Source organism: Dipodomys merriami, unplaced genomic scaffold (genome assembly GCF_024711535.1).
Source record: "Dipodomys merriami isolate MVZ:Mamm:240054 unplaced genomic scaffold, mDipMer1.0.p SCAF_7, whole genome shotgun sequence".
NCBI lineage: Eukaryota > Metazoa > Chordata > Mammalia > Rodentia > Heteromyidae > Dipodomys > Dipodomys merriami.
In genome coordinates, this window is record NW_027206290.1 from 18,334,298 (window position 1) to 18,348,943 (window position 14,646).

The following is a 14,646-nucleotide window of genomic DNA, read 5'->3' on the forward strand; positions in this document are numbered from 1 at the left end:
AGGATGGAATAGGAGAAACCCTAGGTCTCCTTGGCTCAGGCCAAAATTTTCTTAATAGAGACCCGGAAACACAACAAATCAAAGAAAGGTTGGACAAATGGGATTGCATAAAGTTGCAAAGCTTCTGCATGGCAAAGGACATAGCTAGCAAGATCAATAGAAAGCCCATGGATTGGGAGAAGATCTTCATATCTAAGTCCCATATCTAAAATATACTTGGAACTCAAAAAATTAAATCCCCCAACAACAAATTCTCAAAGAAACAACTGCCTAGTAAATAAGTGGGCTCAGGATTTAAAAAGAAACTTCTCTGAAGAGGAATGAAGGATGGCCAATAGACACATGAAGAAATGCTCAACCTCCCTAGCCATAAAAGAAATGCAAATCAAAACAACATTGAGATACCACCTCATCCCAGTTAAAATGGCTATAATCAAGAACTCTAATAACAACAGATGCTGAAGGGCATGTGACAGAAGGGAACCGTACTGCATTGTTGGTGGGAGTGTAAACTTGTTCAACCACTTTGGAAAGCAGTATGGAGGTTCCTCAAAGGACTCCACATAGAGCTCCCCTATGACCCAGCAATCCCACTTTTGGGCATTTACCCAAATGTTCACAAACAAGACCACACTAAAGCTACCAGCACAACTATGTTTACTGCAGCATTATTTACCATAGCTAAGATATGGAACCAACCCAGATGCCCCTCAGTAGATGAATGGATCAAGAAAATGTGGTATATATACACAATGGAATTCTATGCCTCCGTCAGAAAGAATGACACTGCCCTATTTGTTAGGAAATGGAAAGACTTGGAAAAAATTCTATTAAGTGAAATAAGCCAGGCCCAAAGAAACATAGGTCCCATGGTTTCCCTTATTTGCAATAACTAGTATATGTCTGAGTCAAGCAGAAAAGGTCAGATAAGTTGATGTTAGGGAAATGAAACCTAAGATATGTATTCAAATTTTTTTCTTTCATGAGATTGTTTCTAACACATTTATAAGATTATTTATTTGTTGCTTTGTATGTCCCTCCCCCATGGTATAACCCCTGCTTTCACTGTATTTGATGTTGGTATAATTTGTGGAGGGGAAGGGAAAAAACAAATTGTTTAAATAGGGATACAGGTGGATCCATTGCAACCATGAGATGTACAAGTTGGTATGTCAAAAAACAAACTTTACAACTTTGGTTGGGGTGGAGGAGGCTCAGGTGGAGGAACTGGGGGGGCGGGGAGAGGAGGGGAGGATGAGAAGCGATGGGAAGGAGAAACAAAGGAGGAGGCTACAATGCTTGATAAGAAATGTACTCCTTATCTTGCCCATGTAATTATAACCCCTCTGTGCAGTATTTTCACACTAAAAAAAAAAAAAAGTTAATTGAGGGCTGGGAAGGTGGCTCAGTGGCAGAGTGCTTGCCTTGCATGCATGAGGGCCTGGGTTTGGTTTCTCAGCACCACATAAGCAGGAAATAAAAAGCCGGAGGTGGCGCTGTGGCTCAAGTGGTAGAGCGCTAGTGAGCTGAAGATCAGGCCCAGGACCGGACCCCCCCCCAAAAAAAAAAATTAAAAAAAAAAAGTTAATTGACCAGGTACTGGTAGCTCATGCCTGTAATCCTAGCTACTGAGGAGCCTGGGATCTGATGATTGTGGTTTAAATCTAGCTTGGGTAGTAACTCCAATTAAGCACCCAAACAACTGTGGCTCAAGTGTTAGAGTACTAGATTTGAGCAGATAAAAATTCAATGACAGTCCTGAGTTCAGACTCCAAGATTGGCACCAAAAAAAAGAGTGAATTATTCTTCTAAAATATGACTTGCTAAATGTATCATTAATTTATATTTATTCATTTTCCTAAAATCCAGGTAAATCCTTTCGGGTAGCCAGCTTGTGTAACTAGCAAAGTACTGGAGAAACACAGTGTGATTTTTCAAGGCTAGGTCTTACGAGATATCTTCCCTTCTATGCCAAGTCTTTTTTTTTTTTTAAGGTCTGCTCGTGGGCCTGAACTCTGGGCCTAGGCACTGTCCCTCAGCTCTTCAGCTCAAGGCTAGTGCTCTACCACTTGAGCCACAGCACCACTTTTTTTTTCTTCTGCTTGAAAAGTCCCATGTAGAGAGGTACTGAGGTCTCCTGTTATCAAAAAGCACCGACTTGTCAATGGAGAATAAGGAGACACCTTGAAAATGGACCTACAGCCCCTGTCAAGTGTCAGATGTCCACAAACTGTTTTATTTTAGTCCAATGAGAGGTCCATAAAATCTCATGTGCACTTATGAAACTTGAGGCCACAACTATCAATTTACTATTGCTAAGCTCCTAACATACACACAAACTATGAGAAATTAAAATGTTTATTATTGTATTAAGCCATTAACTTTTAGAATAATTTGTACACAACAATGGATAACTAATGATCTTAGGAACACTTTCCCTCATTATTTCCAGTTAACTTGATTCTATTACTCCTTAAAGTTAAGCTGAAACGTAACTTGGTCAGGAAAACCTATCCTGACCTTTGTAGGAAACCTGGTCTACATATTATATATGTTCAAGCACAGCAGTTTCCAAAAGAGTGTCTGGGGATTAGTTCAGAGAATCTATGAAACCAAATTTTTCATACTTCTAAGGTAACATCTATCTTTTCTCTCATTCTCTCACTGGTGTACATGGGAATTTTCCAAAGGTTCCAAATAATTGGCTAACAGTTGTGATGCGATATCTGAGAAAATGAACTTAAAAGGAGGAAAGATTTACTTTGGCTCCTGGTTTCAGAGGTTTTCAGTCCACTGTCAGTCCCACTGCTTTGGGCCTGTGGTGAGGCAGAATTTCACAGCAGAGACCACATGGTAGAACAGTGCTACTCACCTAATGGCAGCCAGGAAACAGTGAGAATGGGCCTGGATCCCCAAATCCCTGTTAAGGGCATGCTGCTGATGACCTATTTCCTTCAACTAAGCTCTACCTCAGTTCCCATTACCTCCTTATTAGCACCACCAGCTGAGAACCAAGCCTGCAACACAGCCTTTGGAATCATTCCAGACCCAAACTATAACAATACAAAATACAAAACCAAGTATGAAAGTCCAACTTTCTATTATTAAGATATTAAGAACATTTACAAAACATTAAACAATGTCATTTTTTTCACCTTTTTTCCCCTTTGGAAAGGGCTGAAAGTGTAGTTCAAAGTGATAAGAGTACCTGGCTTACAAGCACAGTGCCCTAAGTTTAACTGCAGTATTATATATACATATTTTAAAGAGGAAAAAATTATCCAGTTGGTGGTGGCTCACACCTGTAATCATAGTTACTCACGAGGCTGGGATCTGAGGATCTCCGTTCGAAGCCATCCGGGGCAGAAAGCAGAAAAAGTCCCTGTGAGACTTTTTTTTTTTTTGTCAGTTGTGAGGCTTAAACTTTGGGCCTGGGTGCTGTTCCTCAGCTCTTTAGCTCAAGGCTAGCACTTTGTGGCTTGAGCCACAGTGCCACTTCCAGTTTTCTAGTTAACTGGAGATAAGAGTCTCACTAATGTTCCTTCCTGGGCTGGCTTTGAACCATGATCCTCAGATCTCAGCCTCCTGAGTAGCTAGGATATCTTGCCTGCCCTGTGAGACTCTTATCTCCCATTAGCCACTCAAAAACCAAAAATGGAGCTGTGGATCAAAGTGGTAGAGTGCTATCCTTGAGTAAAAAAGAGCTCAATGACAACATCTAGTCCCCAAGTTCAAGCCCATGACAACAACAAAAAAAAAAAAGGGAAAAAATTAATGTTAGAAGTTTTATTTGAGGGGTTGGGAAGATGGCTCAGTGGTAGAGTGCTTGCCTTGCATGCATGAGGCGCTGAGTTCGATTCCTCAGCACCACATAAGCAGAAAAAAAAAACCCCACAGAAGTGGCCTGTGGCTCCAGTAGTAGAACACTAGCTTTGAGCTGAAGAGCTGAGGGACAGTGCCCAGACCCAGAGTTCAGGCCCTACGACCAAAAAAAAAAAAAAAAAAAAGAAGTTTTATTTGGTAAGTAATTGTCCATAATTGTAGGGTAAAATAAGATGTTTAGAGAGAAATGTGTAGTCTATAAAGAACAAATTTGGGAGAATTATGGAAAAGGTCATTCTGATCAAGCACTGGAAACTTTGATGGGCATGTTAAATTTCAAGCCCACTGTAAAAACCTTTTGAAGTCCGAAAAAAAAAAAAAAGACAGATTAGGGGGATTATTATGTGTCACCTCAAATATTTATTATTTCTTTATAGTTAGACCAAAATCTTCTTTGCATTATTTTGAAATGTACAATCTACCATTATTTTTAATGATACTTCTAATGTGCAACCGAACACCAGAACTTGTTCCTGAGATTTTGTATTTATTGACTCATATCTGTCCTTTCACCTTTCACTCCTACTTTCAGCCCTAATAACCACAATTCTATTTTCTACATCATCATTTTTGATTCTACGTATGAATGAGATCTTAAGTTATTTGTCTGGCTTAGGTTACCTAACATATTCCAGATTCACCCATATTGATACAAATGACAGAATTTTGTTTTTTTTTTAGAGTTTCTGTGTTTATCCTACAGTGGGATTATATCTTGATAAATGCATCATAAACTAAAAATATTCTAAGTTGAATTAAGAAAGTAAATATTGTAACTTAGCAACGCAGTACACTGTAGAGTATCAGTTGTTTATCCTGTAGGCATGGGGCTGACAGGAAACTGAGCAAAATACTTCCTAAGATCACTAGCATGTAAGGTATTTAACCATGCATTTTTATTGTTTGTGCCTGCCCACTAAAAGATAAGCCTCCAGACCTAACAATGGCTAGCACATAATTGCCTCTCCTGGTACTGTTTTCTCATTTATAGTCTATTGTATTTAATACTTTGGATATTGTTTTTTAGGCATATTGTTTTTTTAATTGAACATTATTTAGTTCACTTATTTACCTTTTTCGAAATGCTGATGTGCTTTCTCCTTTATCTTCTGCCATATTGACTAATTCCATTTCACCAAGAACATTTTTTTCAAACGGTGCCATTTCAATGCCCATGGGACTTTTATATTTCTGAGAAGAACCATAAGTCAGTTTGCCAGCAATATGTGATAAGTTACTGTTATCCATTCTTCCTGAATTTAGATTATCATGTTCATATTTATTAAGGGAAAATTGCATGTTTTGTCTTGGTAATACATAATCTGCATAGTCATTAGTAATCTTTAAATTTGATGTTAACATTTGTGGTCTCTTTTCTTGACCTAGGAAAAAGGAATATGTTAATTATTATTACATGTTCTTTATGAAAACAAATTTTCAAGATGATAATGGAAAAAATTGCTAAAGTTTTTCCCAAGAGTTTACTAGGTACATAAAAAATTAAAAGAAAAAGTTAGTTCAATGTAATCTACAATACAATATGTAGGTCTGAAATCCAGGTGGCTGTTGAAGAAAGCTCAAAAAAAAAAAAACAACTTTTTTTTGTTTGTTTTCCCTGGAACCAGGACTTGAACTGAGAGCCTTGAGCTTGTTCAGCTTCTGGTTCACAGCTGACACTCTGCCACTTGAACCCACCTTCAACCAAGCTTTTTGCTGGTTAACTGGAGGTGGAATCCCTCAGACTTCTCTCCTCCAGCTGGCATTTAGCCACAATTCTCCAGCTCTTAGCCTCCTGAGTAGCAGAAGTACAGGTGAGAGGCACCAGCACCCAGCCTTAAGTCAGAATTATTATAATCAAATTCACAATTTATAGAGCACCTATGTTAAAAAAATAGGTTTAGTTCCTGACCTAAAAAAATAACTATAATTTTTCCCAAATGATATAATTTACAAGCAATTATGCAGATTCAATACTTCATATAATTTTCATTGTCAATACTAGGATATGAACTCACTAGGAAGATGCTTTGCCACCTGAAACACAACCCCAACACTTTTTTAGTTTACTCTGTGTGTGTTTGTGTGTGTGTATGTGTGTGTATGCACATGCGCACGCACGCGCATGCACGTGCCAGTCCTGGAGCTTGAACTCAGGACCTGGGCCCTGTTCCTGAGCTTTGTTGCTCAAGGCAAGTGCTCTATCATTTGAGCCACAGCTTTACTTCTAGATTTTTGGTGATTAATTGGAGATAAGAGTCTCACAGACTTTCCTGCCAGGCTATGAACCATCATCCTCAGATTTCAGCCTCCTGAGTACCTAGGATTACAGGCATGAGCAACCAGCACCTGGTTTATTTTATAATCTTGACCCTAATATCCAGACAAGAAAATGTGACAGAATTTTAAACCTGTATTAGAGTAAAAGAATTTTAAAGCTTTCTTTACAGAGATTTTCAAGAATCTCTAGGAGGCCTAGTGGAAGTCTAGAAGTCGCTTTTGTTTACTCTTTATTAATTCTCAGTGATTCACGTCTTTTATTTGTACTTAAGTTTCCATATATATATATATATATACTATAATATACATGCTATCTATTATTTGCTACATTCGAGTGCATTTTTTACAAGACATAAAATATGAGGCTTAATAAGAATATTAAAATTTTCTAGAAATATTACATTAGATAATACATAGTTTGAATGTTTTTGTTTTGTTTTTTGCAAGGCCTGAGGATTGAACTCAGTCTCTCACACATGCTAAGCACATACTCTACTACTGAGCTGTATTTCCAGCCTGAGCCTTGCTTTTGAGTTCTATAAAAATGTCAATATACAGTCTTTTGCATCTTCTCATTTTTTAGTTAATATACTTCAAGGATTTGGATCCCAGAGGACCTTAGCATTAGTAGAGAACATGACAAACTAAACAACAGTGACAGGAGTTTTAATAGTACGAAGAAAAAATATTCACAGAATAGGAGTCCAAACAAGTGTGTGATGGTATATGGTATATTGAATAAATGTATTTTAGATCTTAAGATTTGAAGGGAACTATTTTGAGTAAGAGAAGCCTCTTCCATTTCATTTTACTAAGATAAAGGAATTAACATTTTAATGTGTCATTAGATTTTGCTATATTAACATGAACTGCCTGAATTTGGCTTCACAACCCATGTGGTAATTTACCTAATAGTTTATGACTTTCTATTTCTTCCTCTAATTCCTGAATATCTGGAATATCAGTAGTCAATGAAGCAGGAGGAAGAAACCAATCCAATGATTTTTCATTGTCTGGAAAGCTAAATAAAGTATAAAATATGAATATATGTTAGTAAAAATATAACAAAGTTTGTTAAACATTCCTCAACTTTCTACCATAAACAGTAAAATAGTAAATAGTAAATAATTCCCAAATGGTAGCATTTTAACTATACATAATGCATCATATATTATGCATTACACACCTTACTCATTATCATGGGTTAAGAATGTGCAATGATACTATTACTACTATTCTAGGTTATTCCTGTAACATTATTAAAAATTAACATCCTAACTGAAATAGTCTTCATCTAGAACCTCTACAAACTAGTTGAATCAACAGCTGAAATGAAGTACAAGAATAAGCTGAAATTGGGCTGGGAAGGTAGCTCAGTGGTAGAGGGCTTGCCTTGTATACATGAGACCCTGGGTTCAATTCCCCAGCACCACATAAGCAGAAAAGAAAAGCCGGAAGTGGTGCTGTGGCTCAAGTTGTAGTGCGCTAGCCTTGAGCTGAAGAGCGGACCCAAAAAAAAAGAATCAGCTGAAACTGACAATCTCTTTATGAGTCTATATAGTAAATGGTGTGGTCACTGGCACCCTCCACATCTTTACTCATCTTTCAGCTGGGATCTTATCACTGTCTTGTAACTGTAACTACTGTTGTAGTTATTTTCCAGTCAAAAGAAAATGTGTTAGGCAACAGGAAATAAAGTTCAGAAAAGAATCACACATTCTGGCCTATGTTTACATAGTATTTATTTAATATATAGTGTTTATTTTAGTATATTTTCAATTATTATTATTATTATATTATATTATTATTATTTTGGTCCGTCATGGGGCTTGAACTCTGGGCCAGAACACTGTCCCTCAGCTCTTCAGCTCAACACGCTATAGCGCTCTACCACTTGAGCCACTGTGCCACTTTAGATTTTCTGAATGGTTTATTGAAGAATCTCATGGACTTTCCTGCCCAGGCTACCTTTGAACTGTGATCCTCAGATCTTAGCAGCTAGGATTATAGGCGTGAGCCACCAGTGCCCAGCTCATTTATTATTTTTTAGTATATTTATTTCATTTTCTTTCCGTTTTCATTTAGGATGTTAAACTCTTTGAAGTAAAAGACCTGGTCTTTTATTTTGTTGCTTCTTATAGCACTTAGCTATGGGCCTATTTTTCCAATCAAAAACCTATAGCACATTATCTGACAACAGGCCAGAGTATCTGAAGTTTAAAAGTGTGTTGAAACATCACCAAGATCACACTTAAGATTATGTACTACTCCTTGCTATGAGGAAACCAAGCACAAGTTTTCAATGGTCCTCTCCCACTGGAGTCACACTGGTCACATTAAGTAATGAGATGTATGACAACATGAATGAAATGTTACCAATGAGAGAAGCGCATTAGGGCCTCAGTGCCCAGGGATTTTGAGGACATGCCCTTTAAGGGGATATTGGAACCCTGGCCCCTTCTTGATGTATTAGCATCCTTTGTTGGACACAGAAATTCCAGAATCCCAAAATAAAAGCTTTTTAGCTTAAGCCATATTTGTATAAACCACTCACGTACAGGTAGCCACTGTTATCAATTAATAGTGGTGAACTTCCTGAAATCTAAGTTCTCAGACTCCAGCCAAAGCCAAACCTTGCAAGAAGTTTTTGTTTTGTTTTGTTTTTGTTGTTTCTTAAGGATAGCAGTTTAAGCCTAATGTTACGTTTTCTGATAGAGAGTATTCCAGAAAATCTGAGAAAGAGGGTAATATATGAGGCATCTATCTGACTCCACTATTCAGCCTCCTCCTAAAATCAAATCCCCTTGTGATTTACTTGTTTTCTAGAAGTATCACCATTCTTCTAATCACCAAAATCTAAATCACATGATCTTACTTTCTCTCTCTAGAGAGAAAATGTTCCAGTTTTACTGCAACATCTTTATAACACATCATTTTCCTTTTATTTCCACTGTCACTGTTATAATTGTGTCTAGTTGAGAACAGTAGAGTCTTAACTGCCCTCACAACCTCTAGGCTTTCACACTAATATATTTTACATGTCCCTATCACATTACTTTGGAGTTGTTTACATCATCATACTCCATTCAAAATCCCTCAGTGGCTTCCAAATAATGCCAAACTTCTCTAATGCGCTTAGACTACATCACAGTTTAATTCTTCTAATATGTACTTTTTAGTCCAGGAAAAATGTAACTGCTTATTGCATACCTGCTATAGTTTGGATAATTGTCCCTTAAAGGCCTATGTGTTTAAGGATTGGTCCCAGAGATGGGACCTAGTAGGAAGACATTCCAGTCACTGGGGGCACAGCATTAAAGGGGACATTAAAACCACGACTCCTTCCTGTCTTTTTGCCTGCAAGCTGTCTTAAGGCAAGAGTTTTCTCTACCATATGATTCCACCATGATGTACTTCCTCACCACAGGCCACAAAACAATAGCATTTTCAATCTCAACTCGATTTTTTAATTTAAGTAAAAGTCTGTTTTATTCTTTTTATATCCCTCTCAGCACTCAATCAGTATTTGAATATTTCAGTAAATGAAAGAATGAGTAAGGAAAAATAAGAGTAATAAATATTTCATAACACAATAATACAATAATACAAATAAATGGAAAATTCAGATGTGAGTGTAATCATATTAAAACCTCTAACAGCTAGTCTTTAATAGACCACCTATTTTAATAGACTACTATAACAGTCTTTATAGACTTTAAAAGACTAATATTTTCCTGTTGCCTTTGGTCCCACATCTTTATTTCCACCTCTACTTGCCTATCCCACTTGGCCTTTGGCATTTGGCTATTCTGTTTCCTAAAGGTGCCATCACTTCTTGTACTGATTTACTTTCACCACTACTTTCAGTCTTTACCTTGGCCAAGAATAACCAGAATGCAAATAAATGGTCAATCTGTTTTTAAAACTATAACACAAAAGATGTTAAATGTTAGTTACTCCTTTATATCTGAAGTTCACAGCTTCCAAATATCTAATGAAAATGTCAGTTTCTACATTTTTGTACTTACCAGAGAGAAAATTAAAACTCCTTAAAATTAAAAAAGATACGCTATATTATCACTCTTCGAGATACTTACTTTTCAACTTCATCTGGGGTTCTGAAAAGCAAATTATCCACAGAATACATGTAGTCATCTGATTCCAGCATTCTATAAGATATACAAAAGTAGTTTATATCTTATTTACAAAGATGTAGAAAAATATTTCTGAGGATGTAGACCCAAATCATTAATTTTCCAATGTCTTATAAAACAGAGCCACAGAGAGATGTCCCAGCTTCATCTTCTACTACTGGCTCCAAAGCACCTCCATAACAAATTGCACGAATTTCTGTTCTCCACTGAGTCATGTATTTTCACATTTGTTCCTCTCTTTATGCTGCGCCAATGCTTAAATGTATTTTCTTCCAGCCTCAACCTGTCAAATTCTTGTTCATCCTTCAAGGTGTAGGTCACCATTTCTACAGATATATATTACTTCTTTTTCATTCCAATTACTTCCCCCTGGACATCAACACTACATCTCATTTTGTCAAAATTCTGAGGCATTGGTAGAATATCTATAAATCAAGACATGAAACCAAATGCAAAAATCACAAGATATAAATTATACTTCTATTTCTTCTGTGAGAACACACTGAAAATTTGTTCTCAGGTGTGAAATTGAAATAAAAGTTGAGCCAAAATAATGCTCATGTTGTAGAAGTCCTCATTACCAAGTTCAATTATATATCTCCTATACTGAGTCTTTGCCAACACAAGGGTAAAACACAAATTGGGGTCTAACTACAAGTATGTTAGGACTGCTTTACTGATTCTCAATATTGTGTATGTTTTAATTATTTTGGCAACTAGATTTTCCCCACTTCCCCACACTTCAGTGGATTCTATTTTTCTAAATTTGTTAGTCACTGTCATCAACAAAAAGAAATTGTAAAAGCTGAAGTAAATTAATGTGGTTTTGTAAGAGTATACACCTGTAATCCTAGCTACTCAGGAGGCTGAGATCTGAGGATCATGGTTCAGAGCCAGTCCAGACAGGAAAGTCTGTGAGACGCTATCTCCAATAAACTACTGAAAAAAACCAGAAGTGGCACTGTGGCTCAAGTGTAGAGCACTCATCTTGAGTCAAAGAAGCTCAGGGACAGTGCGCAGGCCAGAGTTCAAGCCCCAGAACCGGCACACACACACAAAAAGTTCATACGAAAATCAGAACCCTAGAAGAGCAAGAGGCAGAAGAGAGTCATTTAGAAATATGCAATAGAATTATAACATCTTTGTTTATGCTAGTCTTTTTTTTTTTTTTTTTTGGCTGTTGTTGTTGTTGTTGTTGGGGCTTGAATCCTGGGCCTGGGCGCTGTCCTTGAGCTTTTCAAATCAAGGTGAGCACTCTGCCACTTGAGCCACAGCGCCACTTCTGGTTTCCTTGGGGTTAATTGGAGATAACAGTCTCATGGACTTTCCTGCCCAGGCTGGCTTTGAACCCTGATCCTCAGAGCTCAGCCTCCTTAGCCACTGGCACCTGGCAGCTAGTCATTTTTTATATTGCCAAACAAGTAACAAAATAGTTTCTGTCTTGTTTTAGAAGTGTTTTTTTTAATCAGCAAAAAAATACAAATTGAAACTGAAGAAGTATTACATAGAAGGATTTATATCCATGCTGATTAAGGCGAGAGAGAAAGAGAGAGAGGGGGGAGAGAGAGAGAGAGAGAGAGAGAGAGAGAGAGAGAGAGAGAGAGAGAGAGAGAGAGAGAGAGACCCTATCTCACAAATAAACAGGGCAAAAGGGTTGGAGATATAGTTTAGTGACAAGAGTACTTGGTATGAGGCTGCAAGTTCAAACTCCACTATCAAAAAAACAAAACAATAACAACAAAACCCAACAACTTTTAAAAATTCTCCATCCCTTTTATCTGCGTTATTTTTCTTCACAGTATTAAATGATAACTAACTTTATATGCTTACTTGATTATTTGTCTTTCTCCCTGGAGAGCCAGGGACTTTGCTCCCTCACCTGCTTCACTAACACAGAGCAATGCTTGGCATGTATTAAATAATCCATAAAATTTCATTGTGAAATAAATTCATTAGCAACCGGTTTATAAGGTAATTTTAAATAAAAGTAATTTTTAATTAGTAAAAAATTTACTCTCCCTCAAACTGTTATTGTTCAACTTTTAAATATCAATTTTCCTGAAGCTGAGGATTCACATAATCATAAGTGTTCTAAAAGATAATGAATTTGATGGTTACATTATTCAAATAAAACTTTTTATAAAAATGCAAGAACCTTACTACACTTTAGTATGGCTCTGTGATGTTAAGAAGAGATAAATTTTCAATTGAGTTGGATTCAAATTTGTTTCCACTTTAGGTTATTCACAAGGTTGTTTCTGCATGTGGTGCAATTATATTGCAAAATAATAGATAATGTTATCCTAAGTATTTTTATTTTATATTGTAACAGTCTATACAACTTTTTTGTGATTACAAAATTTGCTGGATGTATAGAGAGATAAACCACAACCTCTTCAACTCTATTAAATCATTCAACGTTTTCTTTTTTCTTGTATATTATTTATTTATTGCATAAAATAATCAGACATGATTTATTCATTAAATTTTGGGCTGGGAATTTGGCTTAGTGGTAGAGTGCTCTCCTAGCATGCATGAAGCCCTGGGTTCAATTCCTCTTACCACATACACACAAAAAGTCGAAGTGGCTCAAGTGGTAGAGTGCTAGTCTTGAGCAAAAGAAGCTCAGCCACAGTGCCCAGGCTCTGAGGTCAAGCCTCAGGACTGGCAAAAAAGAAAAAAATATATACTTATTTCAAAAGTGCCCAGGGTGTGAAGCCTGTAATCCTAGCTACTCAGGAAGCTGAGTCCTGGAAGATCACACAGTTGGAAGCCAGCCAGGGCAGAAATGTCTGGGAAGCTCTTATCTCCAAATAATCTCCAAAAGGCCTGCATCAGCCAGGAAACAAGCAAACTGAGGGAGCTTAAGCTCCAGCCAAAAAAAAAAAAAAAAAGTATCACTGGGGCTGCAAACATGGTTCAAGTGATAGAGCATATGGTCAATAACCTCAAATCCCTGAGTTCAAACTCCAATAATGGGAAAAAAGTTCTAATATATAACATGAATTATAGTAATGTTATTATGTATTATGACATAATTAATTATATAATTATCATTAACTAGAATATTATACATATTACCTATAATTAATATTGCCATGTAAATAACTATTAATTATATGCTATATGCATTATATATGGTATATGTGATATATGACCTATCACCTCAGATATAACATGGCATATGTAATAATTATATATATACATATATGTATATATATATATAGTCATTTTCTAGAAATCTTTATTATTTTTGCCAGTTCTCGAACTTGAACTCAAGGCCTGGGCACTCTCCCTGATTCTCTCCGTGCTCAAGGTCAGCGCTCTACCACTTGGGCTCACAGCGCCACTTCTGGCTTTTTCGAGTAGTTTATTGACAATAACGAGTCTCACGGACTTTCCTGCCCAGGCTGGCTTCGAACCCCGATCCTCAAACCCCAAGTCTCCTGAGCAGCTAGGATTACAGGCGTGTGTCACCGCGCCTGGCTCACCTGCTAGAAATCTTAACTAAGAATTCATTCATGAAGAAGTCAAGACCAACATGGGGTGGAGTCATGTTAAGAACAAATTCGGGCGCCTCGGCACCAAGAGCGCATGCGCAGAGCCTCCTCGAGCGGGAAGGTTAAAATAAAAATGGCCCCGCGTAGTGGACCGCTGGGCCACCTTCCCGCCGGGCCGGAGCCCCAGGGAAGGTCTGCACCTATGCCCCAACACCCACCCGGGGCTTGTGGGCCCGGGGACAAAGGCACAGCACAGCCTGGGTGAGCACCCCCCCCCCCCCAGGCCTCACGGCCTCCTTGGCTGAAGCGCAGCGCGCACGCGCGGCCTGGGGCCGGCTGGAGGGTGGGGGGGTGTCTTCACTTCACCGGTCCGCTACCCACCGTGCTGATGGTGCCCTGGGGTCTGCCCCTACCTGCTGCCCGCGTCCCCACCTCTAGCGACACCTCACAGGCGCGGCCTGGGCCCCACCTGCCCGCCTGCCCTTCCGCACGTGCCTGCTTCTCCTCACCTACCTACGCTCCTCGCCTTCACCGCAGCCCTGAGGCCGAGTGCCGAGCAGCCCACCCTCAGAGACCGCCCCCCCGCCCCGCAGTCTGGGCTAGCTGAGCTCCAAGCAATGGATGGTGACCTCTGCTGTCTCACTGGGTACCAACAGCAATCATCTCCTTGTGTTTTTGACCTGGATTTCCCTTGTCTCTAATGGTATTGAACTGGTTGTAGCGCACTTGAAGTCATTCCAAAATCTTCTTTGTCTTTTCTCCCCTTTAGTATGTTTTCTTTTAGCTTCGGTGATAGGATACTTTGATGCATAAAAGTTCTTAATTTTGAAGGA

General features: G+C 38.2%; 1 protein-coding gene across 1 annotated transcript in view; it reads right to left on the minus strand.

Moving 5' to 3' along the window:
* The window catches only part of Hfm1 (helicase for meiosis 1), an 87,204-nt gene extending 72,909 nt beyond the window's left edge, over nt 1-14,295 (minus strand). The window contains exons 1-4 of the mRNA XM_070007284.1: nt 14,227-14,295; nt 10,257-10,328; nt 7,068-7,180; nt 4,955-5,264 (exon numbers count right to left, since the gene is read on the minus strand). Of these exons, the coding sequence (XP_069863385.1) occupies nt 4,955-5,264; nt 7,068-7,180; nt 10,257-10,327 (494 nt within the window). The 5' untranslated portion in view covers nt 10,328; nt 14,227-14,295. The remainder of the gene's footprint in view (nt 1-4,954; nt 5,265-7,067; nt 7,181-10,256; nt 10,329-14,226) is intronic.
* Between the last annotated feature and the right edge of the window lie 351 nt (nt 14,296-14,646).